This window comes from Petaurus breviceps, unplaced genomic scaffold (genome assembly GCF_028583685.1).
Source record: "Petaurus breviceps papuanus isolate PSGF00001 unplaced genomic scaffold, PetGlider_PUasm1.0 90822, whole genome shotgun sequence".
Classification (NCBI taxonomy): Eukaryota; Metazoa; Chordata; class Mammalia; order Diprotodontia; family Petauridae; genus Petaurus; species Petaurus breviceps.
The window spans coordinates 9997462-10020243 of record NW_027187351.1 but is presented as its reverse complement, the minus strand read 5'-3'; the positions used below and the strand labels follow the sequence as shown (position 1 = coordinate 10020243).

General features: G+C 34.5%; 1 protein-coding gene across 1 annotated transcript in view; it reads left to right on the top strand.

Moving 5' to 3' along the window:
- Positions 1-22782, top strand: part of COL21A1 (collagen type XXI alpha 1 chain) — a 252989-nt gene that overhangs the window by 208824 nt on the left and 21383 nt on the right. The window contains exons 18-22 of the mRNA XM_069070650.1: positions 8967-9011; positions 10023-10076; positions 13039-13092; positions 17480-17533; positions 21680-21751. Of these exons, the coding sequence (XP_068926751.1) occupies positions 8967-9011; positions 10023-10076; positions 13039-13092; positions 17480-17533; positions 21680-21751 (279 nt within the window). The remainder of the gene's footprint in view (positions 1-8966; positions 9012-10022; positions 10077-13038; positions 13093-17479; positions 17534-21679; positions 21752-22782) is intronic.

Here is a 22782-nt window from a genome sequence, read left to right as displayed (position 1 = left end):
TGTGCAGTGATCAGAGTCTGACAAGGTACAGAAGGCAATTTTTATTTCTGTTACTATATTGTTTGGGAGTCTTTGTGAAGTATAAAATTTGTCTCCTAAAAGCAAGTTGCTATTATAATTTGAGTTAGTTGTCATTCTTTATATGTCTTACATGAATTTTCAAATGGATGAAAAATAGGACAAATCATTCAGTGTTTCTAAAGTAAGCTATTTCATCATTGGTAACAGTGAAACCACTACATTTGGAATCTAACATTTTCTATCCCAGTATATTATTATATGAGAAAACAAATATGACACTAATGATGATGAAAATGAGAAGATCAGCCAGACCAAATCAAGTATACACAGAACAAAGTCATTTTGGAAGAGACACAATCTTGAAAGACTAGAAAATATCAAGCTCCATTCTTTCATTTGATCATCTAATCCACCATCATAAAATTAGAGAACTAAGGAAAGGACTCATTTCTACCAATCTTCGGCCCTGTGTTTTCCCTACACTACATCTCATGTGATAATAAATAATTTTTAATATTCGAAACATTTATGTTTTTTTTGCTGGAAAGTGATTGTCTTTAACTAGGCCAGTCTTAGACTTTAAAAAAATCATATTATATATGACATTAGTTGCTGAACAAAATGACAATGTTCCATAAATAGAAAATCACTTCTTCACAATGTAGTTTCTACAACTGCTGCCAGTATATGCATGTATCATAATGATGATGTCTCCAATGTAAAGAAATTTTGCTAGTCTGAAAAATTACTGTGGATCATGAATTACTTTTTATTTAAATTATTTTACATGAGAAAATTTCAGGTTGAGTTTCATGTGGACTGAGCTTCTTAGGCCACAAAAAAAGCTATGCAATAATTCTATCATTTCTTTATAGCCTCTCTCCATCACTACATTAGCCTTTTCCTCTTCTTTCACTGGACTAACCCAGAGTAAATATTGGAGTAACAAGGCTGGTAATTGTCTTATTAAATATTTGCTGCAAGTAACTTGTGTTTTCATTTTCTTTGTCTGGCAGCTACTGTTTGGGAAAATTATTTCTGTTTTTTCTGAACTGACCAAAAGAGGCCTACATAACGGTCCCTTAGTCCAAACTGAAAGGAAACAAACAAACCCTATAATCCTTTAGGTATGTGTGTGAATATACAAATATATAGATATATAACTTAATGCCTTCCAAAATAGTAAACATGTTTTATTTTTTTTTTTCAGTAAAACACCTTTAGGGAACTTCTATATAGGTGATATTCTGAATAAAATTGATATAAAGAAATGAAAAAGTCCTGTTTCAATACTTAAAAGAGGTGGTTGTGAATTTTTTTTAAATTGGATTACCTCAAAGACAATAATCATCCCATTGAGAAGCTCTGGGCAACTAAAGTCTGCAAGTAGGTACTGGTGTAGCTTTGAGGGATAAGAGAAAGGAAAGAAAGAGAATATAGTAAAAAAAAAATGATTGGGACAGATTTGAAAACAAATTTGAATTTCTCCATCATATTGGGTCCATAACAAAGTATTAAGAATTAAAGTTGTTATTGTTCAGTTGTTTAAGTCATGTCTAACTCTTTGTGACTCCATTTGAGGTTTTATTAGCAAAAAAGTGGAGCGGTTTGCCATTTCCTTCTTTAGGTCATGGCAAATAGGATAAAGTGACTTGCCCAGGGTCACATAGCTAGTAAGTGTCTGAGGTCAGATTTGAACTCACAAAGATGAGTCTTCCTGATTCTAGGCCTGACATTCTATCCATTGCATCTACAAAGTGAATTCAGCCTTGATCATTTAAAATGAGTATAAATAGTATAATTTATTTTAACTATTAATCAAAACTTTCATGGTTAAGAAGTGAGCTATTCATGTGATGAGAGATAGAGCCTCAGTCTAAATGGGTGTTTAGTATACACAAAATATCACAGTGTTTACCGGTAGGGAATTAGCAGGAGACATGGAGAAGAATCATACTTAGAAGAGAAGCTGTGAATAGGTTTCTAGTTGAATAATTGGAGGAAATATCCACATTGATAAGATCATAGATACATTAGTTATATTGGAATGTAAAAGCACTCTTCATGTGAGATCCTTGTTCAGTGACCAGAACTGAAATATCAATAAAATCATGATCATTCCATGTTGATAGCATTGTTTGTTTCAATATATTTTTATTAAGTTCCTAGCAAATATCAAATGATACATAAGCTTGTAATTTAAATGCATATTATGTGACTTAAAGGAGATGTGTTGGGTTTTTTATTTTTTTGTTACTTAAGTTCATGGATCATATATGTAGAGCTGGAATGGACCTTATTGGCCATCTAGTCTAACTTCCTCATTTTACAGATGAATAAGCTGAGGTCCAGGTAAGTTAAAATGACTGGCTTGGAGTTACATGGAATAGAGACAATTCTCTTTCCTTGTGTCACACTGTACTTTAAATAAGTTTTATAATCTCTACCTAGGTGGTTAATACCATACCATATACTACTATATATGGTTAATACCAAATAGAATAATACTATTCTATTACTGTGCTGCAACATTAGAATTTTGAAATAATCCCACTGTCGTTTAATTGTTTCAACAAATTAAAGTAATTTTAATATAATTAGTTAATTATATTATTAAAATAAAAACAACCCAAACTAACTGCAGTCATAAGGTAAGTATTTCTGTTGTTAGAAAACATGTGATATCTCATCATTTCCAAGTTTCATGAATTTATTTCCTTTGCATAACAAGTGTCCGGATAAAAGAGATGAGATATTTCTCCTTGATTTTAATGTTTTGTTTTAATCACAATTATTATTAAAAAAAGAGTTTAAAGTAGGCTCTAAAAAAAATTACAGGTTGAAAATAAGGTCAGTTCCTAATCACACAAATATTGCTCTTCCACAATAAACATCCTTTTCATCAAACTCAAAATGAAACTAAAGAACCAGAGAGAGAAAAAGCTCTTGTAAAATTTTCAGTTGCTTAAACACAACCACACAAATTAACAATGAAGTTGCAAACAGTTTATTTGGAAAACATGTTTTCTGTAAGAAGTAAGTGATTTATTATTCGAATAAACAAGTTATTAACTTTCAAATGATATTTTGACTAATGTAAAATCGACAGCATTGTCATAAATCTGTAAACACCGAGTATACAAAAATGATATGAATTGGATTTTTATTAAAATAATTAAAACTGAAAAATTATAGTTGTTAAAATTATTTTTGGCATCACCCCATTTCCCAGTCCTACCTAAAGAACCATCACTTACAACAACAAAAAATACTTTTTTAAAAAGCAATTTTGTGAAACTACCAACACATAAATCAACAATCATAGTATATGTCATGTCCCATATCTACAGTTTGTCCCTCCCTTACAAAGAAAGGCAGGAGGTGTCTTTTTATAGTTCTTTCAAGATTCAGCTTGGTTATTATAAATAACTATATTCAGTTTTGGTCTTTTGATTGTTCTTCCTAATTACATTGTCATCATTCTGCATGTTGTTTTCCTGGTTCTGATCATTTCATTTTATATCAATTCACCCTAAACTTCCATGCCTCCCTATAGTCTTCATATCCATCATTGAGCTTTAAAATTTTATCACATTCATGCACCGAAATTTAGCCATTTTCCAATCAGTGGTCATGTTCCCAGCGTTTTGTAATTATTAAAAAAAAATCATGTCATGAGTATTTTGGTATGTGTTATTAGACCTTTCTATCTTTGACATGTTGGGTTTATGCCTAGCAATTGATCTAAAGGCGTGGACATTTTACTCCCTTTCTTATATAATTCCAAATTGTCAGCCAGTCAATAAGCACTTATTAAGCATCTACTGTGTGGTGGGAAGAAAAGAATAGATAAAAGACAGTCACTGCCCTCAAGAAGCTTATGGTCTAATTAGGGAGACAACATGAAAACTATGCATAAACAAGATATATACAGAATAAAATGGAAATAACCAATAGAAGGAAGATACTAGAATTAAACAGGATCTAGAAAAGGCTTCATGTAGAAGGAAGGCTTTTGGCTGGGCCTGGTAGGAAGACAGGGAAACCAGGAAGCAGGGATGAGAAGGTAGAAAATTCTAGATGTGGGGGAACAGCCAGTGAAAATGCTTTAGAGTCTGGAGATGGAAAGTCAATTGTGAGGCTGATTACCCTACTGATAGTCTATTTGCTTGCTTGTATTTCCATAAACTCCCCCAACACTGATTATTTTCATCTTTTGTCTTCTTTACCAATTGATTGAGTATGAAATTACATAATCTTTTACTACTTCCATGGTCATAGTGTTGTTTCTATTTTAATTAAAATTTTTAATAAATAACTTTGTGATGGAGGTAGGTATCTCTATCTTTAATGCACATTGAATTAGTATGATTTTATACTTCATATTCCCCTGCAAAATGACTTACATGAACTATTGTGAAGTTGATTCATATTTCTTAGATTTATAGTTTGTAGTGGCTGTTGGATATAAAATGAGTACTTGGTTTCTAAGAAAGGGTAATAAAGATAATGAGACAATAGGTTTGCTGGATTCAGAGAACTCTTTCTTATAAGAAAATGTTTATTTTAACCTATTGTATTGAAGTGTCCTTTTTTGTTTGTTTTCAGGTGAGTTTAACAAATATATCATGCTCTTCATTTTATAATTAGGTCCAACTGATCTTTCCCTTTTAACTTATATGTCTTCTAAAGTTATTTTTGAATTTGTAATATTATTTCTTATGGTGCAGAAATATGGACTTCTGCTATTTTAAAGTATCTGATAGTTTGGAAAAGTGCTTTGCTGCTCTCACCTCTCATAATGAATTTTATTGCCCATGTCATATTTTTGAATACTAGCTTATGTTGTTTTATTCTCTAATTGTTTAATGGATGTAAGCCATGAATTCTTCACCTGGATTATTAACTCCTTGACATGTCTTTTATACCTTTTACATTTATCACAGAACCTAGCATAAAACTATGATATTGGTTTTTTGGGGTTCTTGTTGTTCAGACCTGTGGTATTTTGTATGAGGGGAAGGAACTATTGTGGTAAGTTTCACCACCATTGTATTTCTTCATTGTTTCTTTATTTTTTTAATTATTCTAAAACTTTACAAATATCAATATACATGAAGATTTCCATTTACACAGAAGCACAAAATAGGATTGACATGGATACGTGAATCTCTAGTTTGCATTTATAATCAATTCAGTACAGTTGCAAAACTGTCATTCTTCTTCACCTCTGAGGAAATAAGTAGACTGCTTCATTATTTATTCTATGAAGTCCTGGTAGGACACTAATTCATTTGAATATTTATCTCCCAGAATAATATTTTTACAGCCTTGCATTTATTATAATAAAATGTTGTCCTGATTCTGCTCAATTCACTTATTTTTTTTGCTTTTTTGGAGGGAGGAAGGCAGGGCAATTGGGGTTAAGTGACTTGCCCAAGGTCACATGGCTAGTTTTTTGTTAAGTGTCTGAGGCCAGATTTGAACTCAGTCCTCCTGACTCCAGGGCCGGTGCTCTATTCACTGCACCACCTAGCCACCCTACTCAATTCACTTTTTATGAGTTCTTATAAGCCCTTACACATTTATCTCTATTCATTCCTTTCATCATTTTTGTAGCACAATAATTTTCCAATGTATTCATATATCACAATTTTTTTAGCCATTCTCCTTGCCATTTTCTGTTCTTTTTACCTTCATAGGATTTTCTCAATAAATGCTTACAGAATGATTTTATAACATTAACCTTTATAACTATACGTAGAGTTGTCTAGGACACTGAAAGGTTAATTGACTTGCCACTCATCAAGCAGCTAGGATGTGTCAGAGGTAGGATTTGAACTCATTTCTTCCTTTGTCCTAGGACATCCCTCTATCCACTATACCAAACTAATTCTCTCTGTGGTAATATAGTATTCAATAAATATTTACTGAAGTGACAATTTTATTTTTAGGTCTAGAAAGGACTATCATTCTATGTGCCCTTGTACTTTATATTGTTTTGATATGAAGAACATCAGACTTTATTATCATACCTATGAAGTCAAGTTATGGAAATCAAATTAATAGTGAGTAAATAGTGTATTAGGAGACAGAATATCTTTTGTGATGTTACTAGTTCTAGGACTGATTGGTTTACTTTGACCCATTTCATCATTTTGAAGTGACATGATGTTTGGTATATATTTAGTCCCTGTGTCTTGACTTATTAATTTAAAATAATTATACTCCTTTAGAAAGATACATTTTGTAAGTTTTAAAGTACATTTTCAAAACATATCTAGATTAAAAAGTCAGAAACACAAAATTCTATCAACTGCTTTAACAGCAGAACATATCAGCACAGAAGAAAAAATATGTTCATAAAATAGAAACATTATTCTCATTGCTTGTACTATGTTTTTACCCATTATGTATATATATGGAATCATTGTTTGATTATGCCCTATTATTTTTTCCAAAAATTAATGTGTGAAGTTTCACCTTGTGTTCCATAGGCTACCAAGACTGTAAGTTATAGGTTTTGAAAATTCTTATGTTATAGAAAGTGATGTTTGAGGGCATGTAGCCAATTCTTTCATTTTATACATGAGGAAACTGAGTACCAGAATGGTTAAGTCAGTTACATAAGGTTACACATATAGTAACTGGCAGAATAGGGATTAGAATTCAAAACGTCAAAGCCTGTGCTCTTTCCATACTCAATCACATTGTCACCCTTTGAAACTGTCAATCCATATCTTTTTTTAAATTTTTTTTCTGCTTACAAGATAGATGAAATGTGTTCTCTGTGTTTGTATTGCCAGTAGCCTCTTTTTTGTGTAAAAAGATTACTATATTTTGTGAACACAGTTAAGTTTATTACCTTGATTTGAATAGGCAATCCTAGTCAATTTGGAGGGAATACTTTAGTTCAAATTTTATTATTATTTTTAGATATGTTCTGTAGAAAAGAAGGCCAAGTGGGGCGGCTAGGTGGCACAGTGAATAGAGCGCCGGCCCTGGAGTCAGGAGCACCTGAGTTCAAATCCAGCCTCAGACACTTAACAAAAACTAGCCATGTGACCTTGGGCAAGTCACTTAACTCCAATTGCCCTCCAAAAACCGAAAAGAAAAGAAGGCCATATCAATATATTAAGTTTGTACCTTAAGCATGATGAGATGAATTAGATCTCCTATACATGAATAAACTTGCACTGTTTGTTATAAACAGGATATGGAATATGTATTTCTGGTGTTTTCATTTTAGTTTGTTCTGAGATCTGTAAATTCTTTCCATTAGAATTTCATTTGCTATGTTTGAATGGTCTGGGCAGTTCTCTTTCCTTTATTAAGCTATTAAGTTTTTAGTTTTTATCATGTTTTGTTGTTTTGGGATATCTATGATCCTTAGGTTATCTCTATGTTTTCTGTCTTCAAGATGGTGTGTTTTCCTTACATTGTGAGAATTTTTTCTCTTAATGTTATTGTTCATTGATTCTCTTCAAGGTTGCCCTTCATTTGTGTATTTGCATTCCCAATCTATTGTTCTTTCTCTTGTTCCTTTGGTGAAGCTTGACACTGTGGATTCAAAATTTTCTATTTGTTAAGTGTTATTATTATTTTTTGTGCAGAGCATAATCTTCTCTCATGATTCTTACTTCTCTTTTAAACCATTCAGAAACATTATAATTCCATGTTCTCTTCAAATTCTATAGGTTCCTCTGCCTCAGGTATTGAATCATTTTCTTTCATTTTGCAGTATTTATTCATAGAAGCCTGAACTCATTTACTAGATCTGGAGGCCATTTGTTGATTCTTCTGTTTATGTTAAAGGTCTTTGCGTTTTCTTCTTCTTGATAACTTTGGTACTTTCAGTCTGCCACTTCCCATTTTTTTATTACTTACTTCCTGACTCCTTCCCCTCTGATTGAAATTTCCTTGGGGGATAGATCTCAAAGTATCTTACCCTCCTGGCATGCTGGGCAATTTAATGGTTCAATAGCCTAGGTCTCTGCCCCAAATGACTTTTGAGTGGTCAGAAATGGCCCAAGCTGTATGGTGTGCTCTTTCCTTCACACTTAGTAGAGTGCTGCACATCCTCCCCACATGCACAGTGTCTTGTCCTAGTGACCTGTCCCACTGCCTGTGTTCCACAGTTCTCTGGCCCAGAATCAGAAGTTCAGAACTTTGCAGCCCTGTTGGCTCTGGCACTGGCAGTTCAGAACTTTGCACCATTGCTTCTCTCAGGTTGTATCCCACAGTAGAATTTTGCTTCTGAAGGGCTGTGGTCAGTCTAGCTGTTGAGGACTGAGTAAACTTCTGTAGCCTGGAGCTAGGGTTTCTACAGCACTAGATTAAGGGAAATGGGAAAGAAGTAGGGGTATGAATTTTATTGTAAGCTTGTGTTGTGCCCTTGGGTTTGATAGTGCAGCCTTTCTGGTAGTGTAGAGGAGGGGGAGGGGTACCAAGTGAGCTCAGAATCAGGAAACTGTAATTCATTAAAAAAAAACCCCAAAACTTTTTAGATTCTGGTTTTCCTAAAACATGAAGACAGTGGAAGTTGCTTTATTTTTGGTACATAACTTGTGTTTTAGAAAGGTTTGAAAGGTCATGTGGATCAGAGAAAAAGTCTAGTCCTTTATCTTATTGCTCATATGACCCAGAAATCTTATTCTGAATAAGGAACAAGATGACATTGCTTACATATCTTTTTCACTTAACTTGCATTTTAATGACGCACAGATTAGCCCACTGACAAATAGCTGCTGGACCCTAAGTGGTGTTAATTTTTTATAACATCCTTTCCTGCAAAATTGAATTTTCCTAAATAGTAGACTTTTATTTTAGGAATCATGACATGAGGTAGAAATGTTGCTATTTATATCATATTTCTGAAGCTGTCCTCACCACAGTACTATATTGTCTAGAAAAGTATAATACATTTTTAAATGTTTGTTTTTTAGGGAATTCCTGGATTTCCTGGAAGCCAAGGGTTAATGGGACAAAAGGTGAGTATTGATTAGTTTTGAAAGATCTTGTCTGTCTACTTAAATAGGGAGTAATATATTTCTTGTATTTATGTGATATAGATGTGTACATACATACATACATACATGTATGTATGTGTTCCAAACTGCTGTATCAAATATTTTTATCAACAAAATTGATGATTTTAAAAACTTAACTTTAGAAAACTCTAGCTAATACCTCAATATAGTTCCTTATCTATTTGTGTTTTCCTTACCTTCCTAATGAATGGTTTCCCTCTCCTGATTTCTTTCTGTCCCTGTCTCTAGGGTATTTTTAGCACTTCATCCTTCTTTAGTTCAAAAAAAAGGAGGGGATGTTGATTCACCTCCATTTTCCCTCCTCAAAATTTTCTCAGGTTCCCTCTGGCCCTTCATTTTGCCCAACTCTGTACAGTGAGAAACTAAAAGGAAGGAATCCATGAGTGAAAAAGCATTTATTAAGCACTTACTTCATGCCAAGCATGCTACAAAGTTTTGAGACTACAGATCCAAAAGAAAAGACAGTCTCATGTCTTCAATTGGTTTATATTCTAATTGGGAGAAACAATACATGAAGGGGAGTGTTGGGCACGGATAGATATTTTGGTCTGAACAAATAGAGGCAGAATGAATGCAGCCATTAAAGAGTTCAAAAAACAATGAACAAGTGGATAAGTCATGTTCCAAAATTGGGGAATGGGCATGGGAAGAGAAAAGGCAAGGGGATTGATGTTGTGGAAGGGATGGCCAAATAGTATGGGGTAAGTCAAATATGACTACTTGATATTTACTGAAATAAACTTGGAGAGAGAATCACTAATCAGTGATTGAGCCCAATAGCAGAAATTCTCCAGGTTGGACATACGTGGAAGCTATAAAGGTCCAATTGGCTTTTCATTATTTCTCCCCTCTCCTTTTCATGGCTATAGATGGATTCAAAAGAAAAACATACTGGGAAAGATGTCCTTTATTTTCATTAAAGCTTTTAATTTTATCTACATTTAATTTTAGGGAGAAATTGGGCCTCCTGGACCACAAGGAAAGAAAGGAGCACCTGGGTTAAATGTATGTTGATACACTTTTTTAAAGGAATTACTGTGCTACATTGTGTAACAATGGATACTACAGGTAATTTAGGATGAAAACATATTATTTAGCTACTTGTTTAAAAACATCTAATGTCACAGAAAAGCATTTTGTAATATAGAGAGACAAAATAGAGCTAGTTTATGACATATTTGACACAGAACTGACATAGAAACAAAACAGACTTGGAAACTCAGAAAGTTTGACTTCTCTGTTTTCCTCACTACACCAACCCCACCTCCACTTTCTTGCTAAGTCTGTCCCCTTATTGGACATAAAGAGGACCAAGAATGATCCCTAACTTTTTGGGATTTGTGATATACTAGACCCTTATTGACATGTAGACTTACAGGATATCCCAAAAATCTTTATGCAGTTTTAAGCTATGAAGCTAAAAACTGCACTAACCCTTCTGTTTTAAAACTAGAAAGTCCTTAGTGAACATTCAGTTTAATACTTTATTTTTTTTTTAAAGAAAAGCAAGGCCCATAAAGATGTAGTGACATCCAAGTCATGAAGCTAATAAGTACCACAGTGGTGTTTTGAACCAACACTGTCTGACTTGAAATCCCATGGCATATCCCCTATAACACAAAGTAGATGAAAGTATAGGAAAGAAGTAAAAGAGGGGAAAAAACACAATAAAGCGATAGGTTGTAATCACTGAGTTTGAAGTAGGACTTCAAAAAATGACCAATTCTGCAAATAACTTTTTGAACCACTAACTCGCAGATGAGCTGTGCTAGGTCATTACGTTTGTCGCTGCCTTCTGAGGCTTGACCTAAAGAGCTAGCTCGCTGGTGGGAAGTATATTCTAACATCCTGTGATATGCTTGCATGTGAATTAGGAGAGTGTATTGCCAATGAGTAGACACAATTACAGAATTTCAGTGATTCCCAGCCCTGGTTTTGGCATTCCAATGTGATATTCTAATTATCCCAAAGGACAAAATTAACTTCAGTTTTAAAAATATTAACATACCCACCCACTATATGGCATTATTGCATGGCAGGGGGAGGAGAGTCGGGAGAGAGAAACAGTAAACAAGCAGAAGATAACATTACAGTTTCCAGAAGGCTTTGTTAGGACCAACTATGTTGCCTGTTTCCAGAAAGACTTAATAAAGGGCAGCTGTTAGGAAGTAGGTATGATGAAAGGATCACTGTAATGGGAATTAGAAGCACTGCCCTTCTAATCTCAGCTTCCTCGCTGGCTAACAATGACCTTGAGCTGCTTCGCCTTTCAAACATTACAAATCAACGCTCAATAATATGAGGGTATTACATAAGTCTATCTTTGAAGTCCCTTAAAGCTTAAATGATCTATGCTTGTGCTTGATTTTGCCTATGAAAAATGTAGGCCAACCACTTAATTTTCTCAGCCCAGTCTGTATAGGTAAATTAGAAACTGTAATTCTCTGAATTCAGTCAATTAATCAATAAACATTTATTAAGTGACTACTACATGCCAGGCACTGTGCTAATCACTGAAATCAGAGCTCAGTGTTCATAAGTGAAGATTTCTAGACCAGCTTCTCCTGGCTTACCAATCAAGAAGACTGGGTTTGGGCTAGACCTTCCAATGCTCTGCTAAAGTTTTTCGAAAATTTCTTTTGGAAGTGCCAAGTATAGAAAGCATAAATTCGTTGCAATGCTGAAATTAATGAAAATCATATGGGACATAAGACTATAAAGATTCCTAAACTTATTGCTAAAAATGTTTGTTGATGTTAGCCTACAAATTCTTTTATCTGCAATTTACTATCATTAAAGCTGAAGTTTTGTATTTTGAAATTTATGACTTTTATTAATTTCATGAGCCTTAAAAGTATATCAGATGGTCTACTTACTGGAAAATATGAAGTTTTTTGGTGGATTTCATCTAAGAGTAAATATTTAGGCTTTTTTACCCAAAAAAAGGCCAATCCAATTTTTGAGTGTGGGGGGAGGTGGAAGGGAGGGAGGTATTATAGGAAGAATAATTTTTTAAAGATAGATTATTTCTCACCGAGTTCTTCTGTAAAAGGTTGGGAAAGAAACACACCTGATTATTTGTCTCAATGGCCAAATTAGTAATGAAGAAAGAAAAATATGAATGGCAGAGTAATACAGTGGAAAGCAGGCCATCCTTGATACCAACAAAAACTGGGTTCAAGTCTCCTTTTTACACTGGCTATGGGACCACTTAACCTCTCGTTGCTATAGGCATCTCCTTAAGACTTGAAATTGCTGAGAAAGGACTGCAGACTTTCTATAGTGGAGGTAGATTCCTCATCTAAGAATTCTCTAAGTCAGTAAAAACACAGGTCTATTCCTTCTACTAAATATTAAACTTGGACTATCTTCTTGAGTGATTCTTAAATTGTGCCTTTATGAGATCAATTAGTAGAATTTTATGTTTTACTATTATTCTAACAACCCAAGGGGTACCTCAACACACTTAGCTGAGGTGGATTATGTTATTGTAACAAAGAAACTATTATGTCATTATTTTAATTGATAGCTTTCTTGTTTTAAATGACTTGATTAATATAAAGGATGGCTACTATATAGCTTGAAACAGATTTTGTTTTTCTTCCTGGCATGATGTTTTACTTGGAAAAAATCAGGGGAATTTCTCCTGGTGAAACAACCTTATTCTTATGACTGAGAATAGGAAGAAGGAAGAGTATGTAAACAATCTGTTCTTTACTATCTTCTCTATGTCAGATAATGAGTATCATTAGTTAACTTTTATCAAATGGTGGAATTGGTCAGTGGTTGACTTTTCTACAGCTAAAATGAGATTTTCGATCATTCTTTTACCCTTTGTTGGAATTTCCTTGGGGGGGGGGTAGGAAAAGGATGATGTTACTCCTACTGTATTAATTGGAAACTTCCATTTTTCAAGTCTGAAACATTAAAAGTTGCTTTCTGGAGATTTAATTTTGTAAAATTACAGGGTTTGATTGGACGTGATGGATCACCTGGTCAGCCTGGAATACCTGGGTTGAAGGTAAGCTAAAATTCAATTGTAGTGTTGATTCTGAATGTCTAGGCATCCTGTTACAAACAGGGAGAATACCCATTGTTGACCTTATCTGGTCTTTCAAGTTACAGACACAGGAAAGGGCATTTTTATTTTATTTTATTTTTTAAGCAATCGGGGTTAAGTAACTTGCTCAAGGTTACATGGCCAGTTATTTCTGGGTGTGGTGCTAAGTATCTGAGCCTGGATTTGATCCCCAGGTCATCCCAACACTGGGGCCGGTGCTCTTACTTGCTCAGCCACCTGGCCTCCGCTTAGGAAAGGGCATTTTTAAAGCAAAGCAAAGCAAAGAAGTCTAGCTGATTAGTTCAAACTCTGGATCTAATTAGGGTACAAAAAATTATATTTAATCATTATCATTAGCAGTGGAATCTTACGTAAGTGGGTTCAATGTTTCAATTGTCTCTTTATAGTCTAAGCCATCCTGGATATTTATAATTTCCATAAATAATGTAAAGAAATGTTCTTTTCTTTCATTTCCTGTCCTGTCCTTTCCTCTCTTTTCCTCTCATCCCTTTTCCCTTCTCTTTTTTCCATGAACAATAATGAATGAAGAGTTTTCTGTGTGCCAGGAGATGTGCCAGGCACTGAGAATACAAAGGAAAAGAAAAAACAGTCAGGAATACCATTACAGCAGCCTCCTTTATTTTCATTTCAAGATCCAGTCAAGTAAGATTGCTTTCCAATGTGATAGGGAGCACAGCCACATATATAGGTTAGATTTGAGGAAACTGTCTTTAATCATCATTGTTCATTCATTTCAGTCACGTCAAATTCTTTGAGGCAAAGAGTTGGCAAAGATACCGGAGTCAGGAGGGCCTGAATTCAAATTCGGCCTCAGATACTTGACACATTTACTAGCTTGTGTGACCTTGGGCAAATCACTTAACCCCAATTACCTTGCCTTCCCCCTTCCAAAAATATATATACATAAATTTTGATTTTTGAATGTGTTTTCTTTAAATGAAGCACAAATTACAATTGTCCATCTAGTGGATACCCCTTATGACAGAATACTTGGTAATTACCTTTGTTTATTTATTCCTACTTAACATAAATATATCCTGGCACTTTCTATTCATAAAAATAAAATGAGAAGAAATAAATAATTGAACTTATTCTGTCATATCTCTTGGATGCAAAAAAAAGAAATAGGATAAGGTCTAATTAGAATAGGCAATCATTATACCAACACTTTCTTTAAGCATAATAAACAAATGAGTAAATTCTTTTTTTTTAAGCAGTTGGGATTAAGTAACTTGCTCAAGGTTACACAGCCAGTTATTTTGTGTGGGTGTTAAGTATCTGAGCCCGGGAACCAATCCCAGGTCTCCTGCCACCTGGCCACCCTGAGTCAATTCTTTTCATTAGCATAGGGATGGCTTGCCTACTCTGAACAATGAATGCATTGCTAATTTGGGGAGGAGAGGTAAAGCCTAGACCTATTGATTTCTGATGCCTTGTTTTCCATTGTCTTCTAGAAGGCTATTGTAGTAGTCCAAATGACGTGATTTGATCTTGAGCTAGGATGTTGGCCCTTTTAGTGGAGAGAAGGGGATAGATGTGTGAGGTGTTGCCAAGATAGAATCTAACTAGACTGAAAAGTATTAGATACATGAACTTAATGGAAGAAGAGTCGAATTTCCATTCAAAATTATAAATATTAATGACTGAGTATGGTAGTGCCCTCAATAAAGGTAGGAAAGTTATCAGAGGGGTAGGTTTTATTGAGGAAAATGATGAGATTCATTTTAAAAAATATTGGAGTTGAAATTTCAGGGAGATATCCTGATGGAGGTGTCCAGTATACAATCAATATAGAACTGAAATTATGAATGTGTTTATCTGCAGATGTGTGTATGCATAAATATACATGCACATGTGTATATACACATGTTTATGTTATATACATATGATTATTTATAATACATTATTATATTCATACATGTGTGCATGCATATGCATGTATGGAGTAATTTATGTTGAAATGATAATTGCACTAATGGGAACTGGTCACCAAGGGAAAGAGGGCAGAGGGAGATGAGAAAATAGTACATGACAAAGCTTTGAAAAGTACTTATGTCTGGATGAATTATCAACAGAAGTGACTGAGGAGGGGTTATACAGGAAGGATCAGTGTTCAAAAGGTAGTTGATGAAACACACATGACACCACTTGACATAGATGTGATAGATTAAAGATACAGAAGGACACGTGTATTTTCAAATTGTCAATGTGTGGATTTGCTTTGCTGGACTATGCATATATGTTAAAAGGGAGGACTTCTCTTTTCTGTTTGAGGGGAGGTTGGGTAAACTAGTTGGTAGCAATAGAAACAGAAATTTTAAAAAAATCTATAAAACATTTTAAAATGTACAGAATACAATAGAAAGTAGGTGTGGAAGTTGAAACAAATACTTAGGAGACTTGTTAGTACTTTTATAAATCTCTCTATGTATCCATATATTTAACATATATGTATGAATTCTTATCTACCAGAGATCAAATCATGTGGCCTAAAATGCTATTGATGCATAAAAACTGTTGCAATGTAAAAGCCAGGTGTGATATTGTTGTCATCTAATATGATAATTTGTCTTGTTCCCTCTAAGCATATAGTTATCCTATTGTATCTTTAGATTATCCTTCCTAGATCTTTTACCTGTCATAAAAAGGTCCCTGTAATTTATGAATTAGAATGGACTAGAGGTTATCTTATTATAAATTATCTTCTGGAAGTGTTGCAGCAAATGCATTTTTATTTAAAGAGGCAATATGGCATAGTGGAAAAAAGAGTTGGGTTTAAATTTTACCGCAGTCACATCTTAGATATGTGACTCTGGGTCAGTAATTTTACCCCTCTGTGCTCCAGACTAGTGGTATCAAACTCAGATAGAAACCTGATGTCCCATATTGACTTAGAAAACCATAACTTAACATTATCCACAGTGTATTATATTTTTATTTATTTTGTTAAACATTTCCCAATTACATAATAATCTAGTTTAGTAGAACTTAGGAGTTTTACTAGTGGCTTGGGAGAGCGTGACATCTCTGCTACAGAAAGACAACTAACTCAATAAGCTACAGAGAAGGTGCTGCTCCTCATTGGTAGGGGGAGTGTTCTCTCTTGGGAGTTTCCTCTTCCAGTAAAGTCACACTATCTCTATGCTATAGTTGAATATAATGTGAATCTCTTACATTATATTGGAAATAATATTGATGTCATTCTAGAGGAAAGTCATTAGTGAAATATCCCTTGAAAAACCTAAGTAGGTCTTATTCTTTTGAGCATTTATAAAAATTGCTTGAAAGAAAGCATCCATAGGGTGGCTAGGTAGCTCAGTGAGCAAAGCGCCGGCCCCGGAATCAGGAGGACCCGAGTTTGGTTCTGCCTCAGACACTTAACACCCACACACAAAAAAAAACTAGCCATGTAACCTTGGGCAAAGTTACTTAACCCCAATTGCCCTCCAAAAAGGCAAAAAAAAAAAAAAGCATCAATGGCATGCATAATAATTTTTCAGATAACACTGAATTGGGAGGAATAGCTTATATTTTTGATGAAAGAAGTAGGATCCATTAAAATCCAAATAGACTAAAATTTTGGAACCAATCTAACAAGATGAAATGTCATAAGTGTATACTTATGTACATGGGTTCAAGGAATTAAACAAGTTTAGAAAAGGGAAAGAAATATGACTTGAAGGCAATTTATGTGAGAATGAAAGACTTAACATGTCTAGCATAGACTTCATTGGCCTAAATTAGGACAATTAGAATAAGAAATATCTCCATATTAGATGACAACAGTATCAAACTGGGCTTTTATGTTATGCAACAGTCATGTTTTAGGTCAAATGAGTAGATAGTGTGATATGGAATAAGAAAAAGCTAATTCAATTTGAGTTTGTACTAGCACAATGTCAGAGAGAAAGGTAATAGTCCAATTGTAGTTTGCTCAGGTGAAACAATACTGATAGTATTGTATTGTCAGTTCTGAGTGAAACATTTTAGGGGTAGAGGCATTGACAAGTTATAGTTTTTGCAGAGAGAATCCAGGATGAGGAGGGAAACAAAACTACCATATTCAGGGGTGTAGAGGAGTCACCTTAAACTAGTTTTGAAAACAGATAGTTGGAAATTATAAAAGCCTTATTTTAGAGTGATTAAAAATGTGAAGCCCTCCCAAACTGAATAATATTTGATTCAACTTTTGTATTTTAAACAATCATTTTGAACAGATCTTCCTAAGTACCTTTGGTTAATATGCATGACTAAAGTTTCTTACTCTAACTTCAAACAAACAAACAAGGCAAAAGAACCCAACCCTTCTTGCTGTTTCTATCAACAGGGAAATAGAGGTGAACCTGGAATTCAAGGAATATCTGGGCCTCCTGGAATCAAGGTAATTTTGTTTCTGGTTAATTTGGAAATGCTTCAGAGAGAATCATAATGAGGAATGTCATTTTTTTCCTGCTTATTAAATAAAGAAAGATTTAATGTGATGAATGTTAAAAAGTTTTCTTTTTTTTTAAGTACATAGATTAATCAGTACAGCTATTATTAATACAAACTACACAAATAGCCACAACCAATATAGGGTTACTTTGCTTCTTTTTAAAAATTATTTACCATTATTTGCATAATGTCAAACATGACATTATTGTTTCAAGTTGCTTTTTTCTTTAAATCTTTTTTTTTAAAGCAATTGGGGTTAAGTAACTTGCTCAAGGTTACAAGCCCAGTTACTTCTGGGTGTGGTGCTAAGTATCTGAGCCCAGATTCAATCCCCAGGTCATCCCAACACTGGAGCTGGTGCTCTTACTCACTGTGCTACCTGGCCACCCCTTAAGTTGCTTTTTTCCAAAGAGTGTTGCTAGGTTTTGTTTGTTTGTTTTTGCTACTCCACCCATAGTCTCTTCCTTTGCCACTAGAAGAAAAAGGGTGAGCACTTAGGATTCCACAGGTCAGGATTAAATTTGTACAAGGTTAAGACATTGCAGTTACTTTTATTTTCCCCACATCAGGTGGTGGGCTCTCACTGTTCATTATAGGGATACTTGGATCACATTACCAATCAATCAGTCCATCGACAAGTTTACTATGTGCCAGGCACTTTGCCAAATTCTGGGGATACAAAGAATAAGCAACAGCAATTGTTTCCCATAGCCCAAAGACCTCCCTATTAATGGGCATCAGCTTCCTGATTATACAAAAGGGGAAGCAGAAGATCCCAGGAATGGGCACACTCTAGGCCTGGTTCCATTGCTATAAAGATAGTTGAGCAGAATATAATTGGCACATAAATTTGTCTAATTAAATATCCTGGAGATGGTTCAGGGTGATTTCTCTTATTTTCTAAATAGATGATCAGCAGGAAAAAAAACAAAATAAAACAAAACTGAATTTAGAGGTAGAGGACATCCTCCTTGTCACCTCTTTATCACCTGCTCAAACTTGGGAAAATCATAGCCTCTTTGGACCTCAGTCCTCATTGGAAAATGAAGTAGTTGGGTTATATTACTTCTAGCATATCTTCCCACTCTATCCTATGACACTATAATCCTATAACTCATCAAAAGATACAAATATAACATATAGTGAGAAGCAAAGAATATCTACCATAAGGTGATTTAAATGACTTTTTATGGTCAGAAAGAGAGAATTACTCCCTTTTTAATGATGCGAAAGCATTCAAAGGTCAGGGCTGGAGGGAATGCCTGAATATCAATTTTATAATAGTAATATGGGAAAATAATTATATAGAACAAAGAAATTTGGTAGCAAAGGAAAAGAAAGGCTAATGTACAATATCATCATATTCTTTGAAAACACCAAACATGGAGAGCCATCTGGAATTATGCCCAAAGGGCTATAAATGATTTCATACCCTTTGACCCAGCCATACCACTTCTGGGGTTGTATCCCAAAGAGATCATAGAAGTGGGAGGAAGACCCATATGTACAAAAATATTTATTGCAGCTCTTTTTGTGGTGGCAAAGAATTGGAAATTAAGGGAGTGCCCATCAATTGGGAAATGGCTGAACAAGTTGTGGTATATGCATGTTATGGAATACTATTGTGCTATAAGACATGAGGAGCAGATGGACTTCATATTTACCTGGCAAGGCTTATACAAACTGATGCTGAGTGAGAAGAGTAGAGCCAGGAGGAATTTGTACACAATTACAGACACAACGTATGTGTGATGACCAACTTTGATAGACTGGGATCTTCTCAGCAATCCAGGGTTATAAGTCAACCCCAAAACACTTATGATGGAGAGAGATGTCTACATCCAGAGAAAGAACTGAGTTTGAACTCAGATTGAAGCAAACTACCTGCTCTTTTTCTTTTTCTTGTTTGGTTTTGTTTCCTCTTTCCCATTCATTCCATCTGATACAATCCTTCTTTATAACCTATAATGCCTAATGTGAAAGTATTTGCAGATACTATACTTGATTGTATGCCACCATGGTGGGGAGGGGGTGAAGGAGAGAAAATTTGAAACTCAAGGAATTGTGGTAATGATCTTGTAAACTAAAAGTAAACAAATTAATAAAGACCAAAAAAGTAAAAAAAAAAAAAGAATGAAATTCTGAGAAAAAACAAAAGCATCCTTATGAGGAAGAAAAGTAAGAGTTATCTAAATATACTATTGTGAATTCATATAATATTCATCTGTCAACCCTGATTTTAAAGGAATATATAACAAGATAGAGGGAAAAAACAAAAAGAAAACACTAAACGTTATAGAGCAGCTAGGTGTTGCAGTGAGAGCACCGGCCCTGGAGTCAGGAGGAACTGAGTTCAAATCTAGCCTCAGACACTTAACACAAAACTAGCCATGTGACCTTGGGCAAGTCACTTAACCCAATTGCCCTGCTCTCCCCCCTCCAAAGAGAAAAAAAAAAAGAAAACACCAAACATTTATTATGTAACTACTGTGTTCCAGGACTCTGTTCCATTCACTCTAAGAGATACAGAAAAGATTATGATATAAATCACTGCCCTCAAAGCAATCATACACTATAGGAACAATTGCATGTCAGAAATAAATGATGAAAAATAAAATATCCTAAGTTATTAAGAAAAGTATACAATATAAGAAGATTCAGAGGAAGATGAGGTATTATCCAGATAGGAGAACCAGGGTTGGTTTCACAAAGGAGGTGACATTTGAATATAACAAACATAATTTAATGGAAAGAATAAACAATGGATCTGGAGTGAAAAGTTGTTAAGTTATTTTTAAGTCTTGTCTGACTCTTCGTGACCCCATTTGAGGCTTTCTTGACAAAGATACTGGAGTGGTTTGCCATTTCCTTCTCCAGATCACTTTACAGATGAGGAAACCAAGCCAAACAAGGTTAAGTGACTTGCCCAGGGTCACACAGACAGTAAGTGTATGAGGCCAGATTTAAACCAGAAAGAAGAGTCTTTCTGACTCTGAGATTAGTACTCTATTTACTGTGTCACCAAGCTGCCCCAGAACCTGTACTCATATCCTAATTTTGACCTTTATTACATATGTGAACTTGTAAAAGTCATGTAAGCTCCTTAGGTTTCACTTTCCTCATTTGTAGAATGAAAAACTTGGAGCACATGGCTTGTAAGTTACCTTTTATTTCCTGGTCTGTGCTACATATAAACAATAAACTTGAGGATTTTCAGTAGGAAGCACATTTATGTAGTAAGCTTTGCAAAACACTTGATATACATTATCTCCAATGAGGGAGAAGTCTAAACAGAACTGGGAGAGAGTGATGTAAAGGAAATATATAAATTTAAGCAACAATAAAAAAGTCAACAATACACATTTATTAAACATTTACTATGACTGGAGTACCATGCTAAGAGCTGGGGATGAAAAGGCAGTCTCTTCTCTCAAGAAGCTCATATTTTGAGATGCAAAGGTATAAAATACTTCAGGCTGCCAACAGCTATAGCTTCATGAGTGAGGGTTCTCCCTGAATAGAAACAATAAATCCTTCAAAATTAGTTGATAGCCTTCATGAGCTTTTTGTACATGTAACACAAATAAACAAACAATTATGTGGTTGGCAATCTTCTGTTGATAGGCCCCTCCAAATTTTCCTATTAGTACTTGAATGGCAGTTTTTTTTTTAATCAGGCCCATACTTCAAGACCCTACAATTGTATGTGGCAGGACCTGCTGAAGTCTGTCTGCCAGTGACCTATGGCCACTTCCAAGTCTCAATCACACACCACTTTAGGATTTTAGTGGACAAAAGATTTTTTTTAAACTGATAGTAATAAAGTAAGTAAATTAAACATTTATGATTGGTATATCATAAATAATTGAGATGAGAATTTCAGTTGACTAAGAGAAAGAGACAAAAGAAATTATAATTCTAACTTCATTTGACTTTCTGAACATAGGTAATATCTACAACATGGATCAGTCACTTTGAAAGACCTAATATGTAAATACTAAATTCCAGATATCAGCGTTTTGAGGAAAGGCAGTTTTTGGTCTGAATGCATCTAGTAATTCAATAGTATTCATGGAACCATTCTATTTTCTAGGGAGAACAAGGAGTATCAGGTCCCCCAGGAGAACCAGGATACCCAGGCTTACCTGGGACACCAGGGAAAAAGGTATGTATTTCTGGTGATTTCTTTTTTGTAAACTCTTTTCATGAATCTTTTTTAATTCATAAAAGTAATACCACTGGTAAGTAACATTGTTATTTTTTAAGAATTCATTGCATTCTTTGCTTTTATTTTTTTTAACAAAGCATTTATTTTGTCTCCTCACACTCTTCCATAAAGAAGGGAGAAAGGAAAGAAGGAGGGAAGGAGACCTCATAACAAATATGTATAGTCATGCTAAGCATGTTCTCTCATTGGTAATGTCCAAGAGTGTATGTTTTCTTCCTCACCTTGAGTCCATGATTCTTCTCTCAATAGTAGGTAGCATATTTCCTTAAGGGCCCCCCACAATTTAAGTTTATTACTGCATTTTTCAGAGTCCTTAAGTCATTCAATGTTGTTCTTTACAATGTTGCTGCCATTTTATAAATTCCTGGTTATGCTCACAATTCATATAGGTCTTCCCAGTTTCCTCTGAAAGTCATAAGAAACTTTGTTTCTTATCGTATAATAAAAGTATTCCAGTATATACATAAGCCATGATTTATATAGCTATTTCTTAATAAGTATCTATCTCTTAGTTTCTCATTTTTGCTACTACAAAAAGAGCTGCTATACATACACATACAATACATATACATGTGGATTCACATGCATATATATACATATTGCCTAGACTATGCACATATACATATATTAAAAACTGTGTATGTCTCTATCCTATATACATAAATAACATCTGTATATACAGATACACATGTATGTGTGTATATTTGTATACACATGTGTATATATGTATTGTGTATGTATGCATATATAGTTAAGTTATTTTCAGTCATGCCCTACTCTTCATGACCCTATTGGGGTTTACTCTGCAGAGATACTGGAGTGTTTCGCTATTTCCTTCTTCAGTTTATTTTAAAGATGAGGAAATTGAGGCAAACAGGGCTAAGTGACTTGCCAAGGGTCATACAAGTATAAGTGTCTGAGACTGTATTTTAATTCATGAAGACGAGTCTTCCAGATTCCAAGCCCAC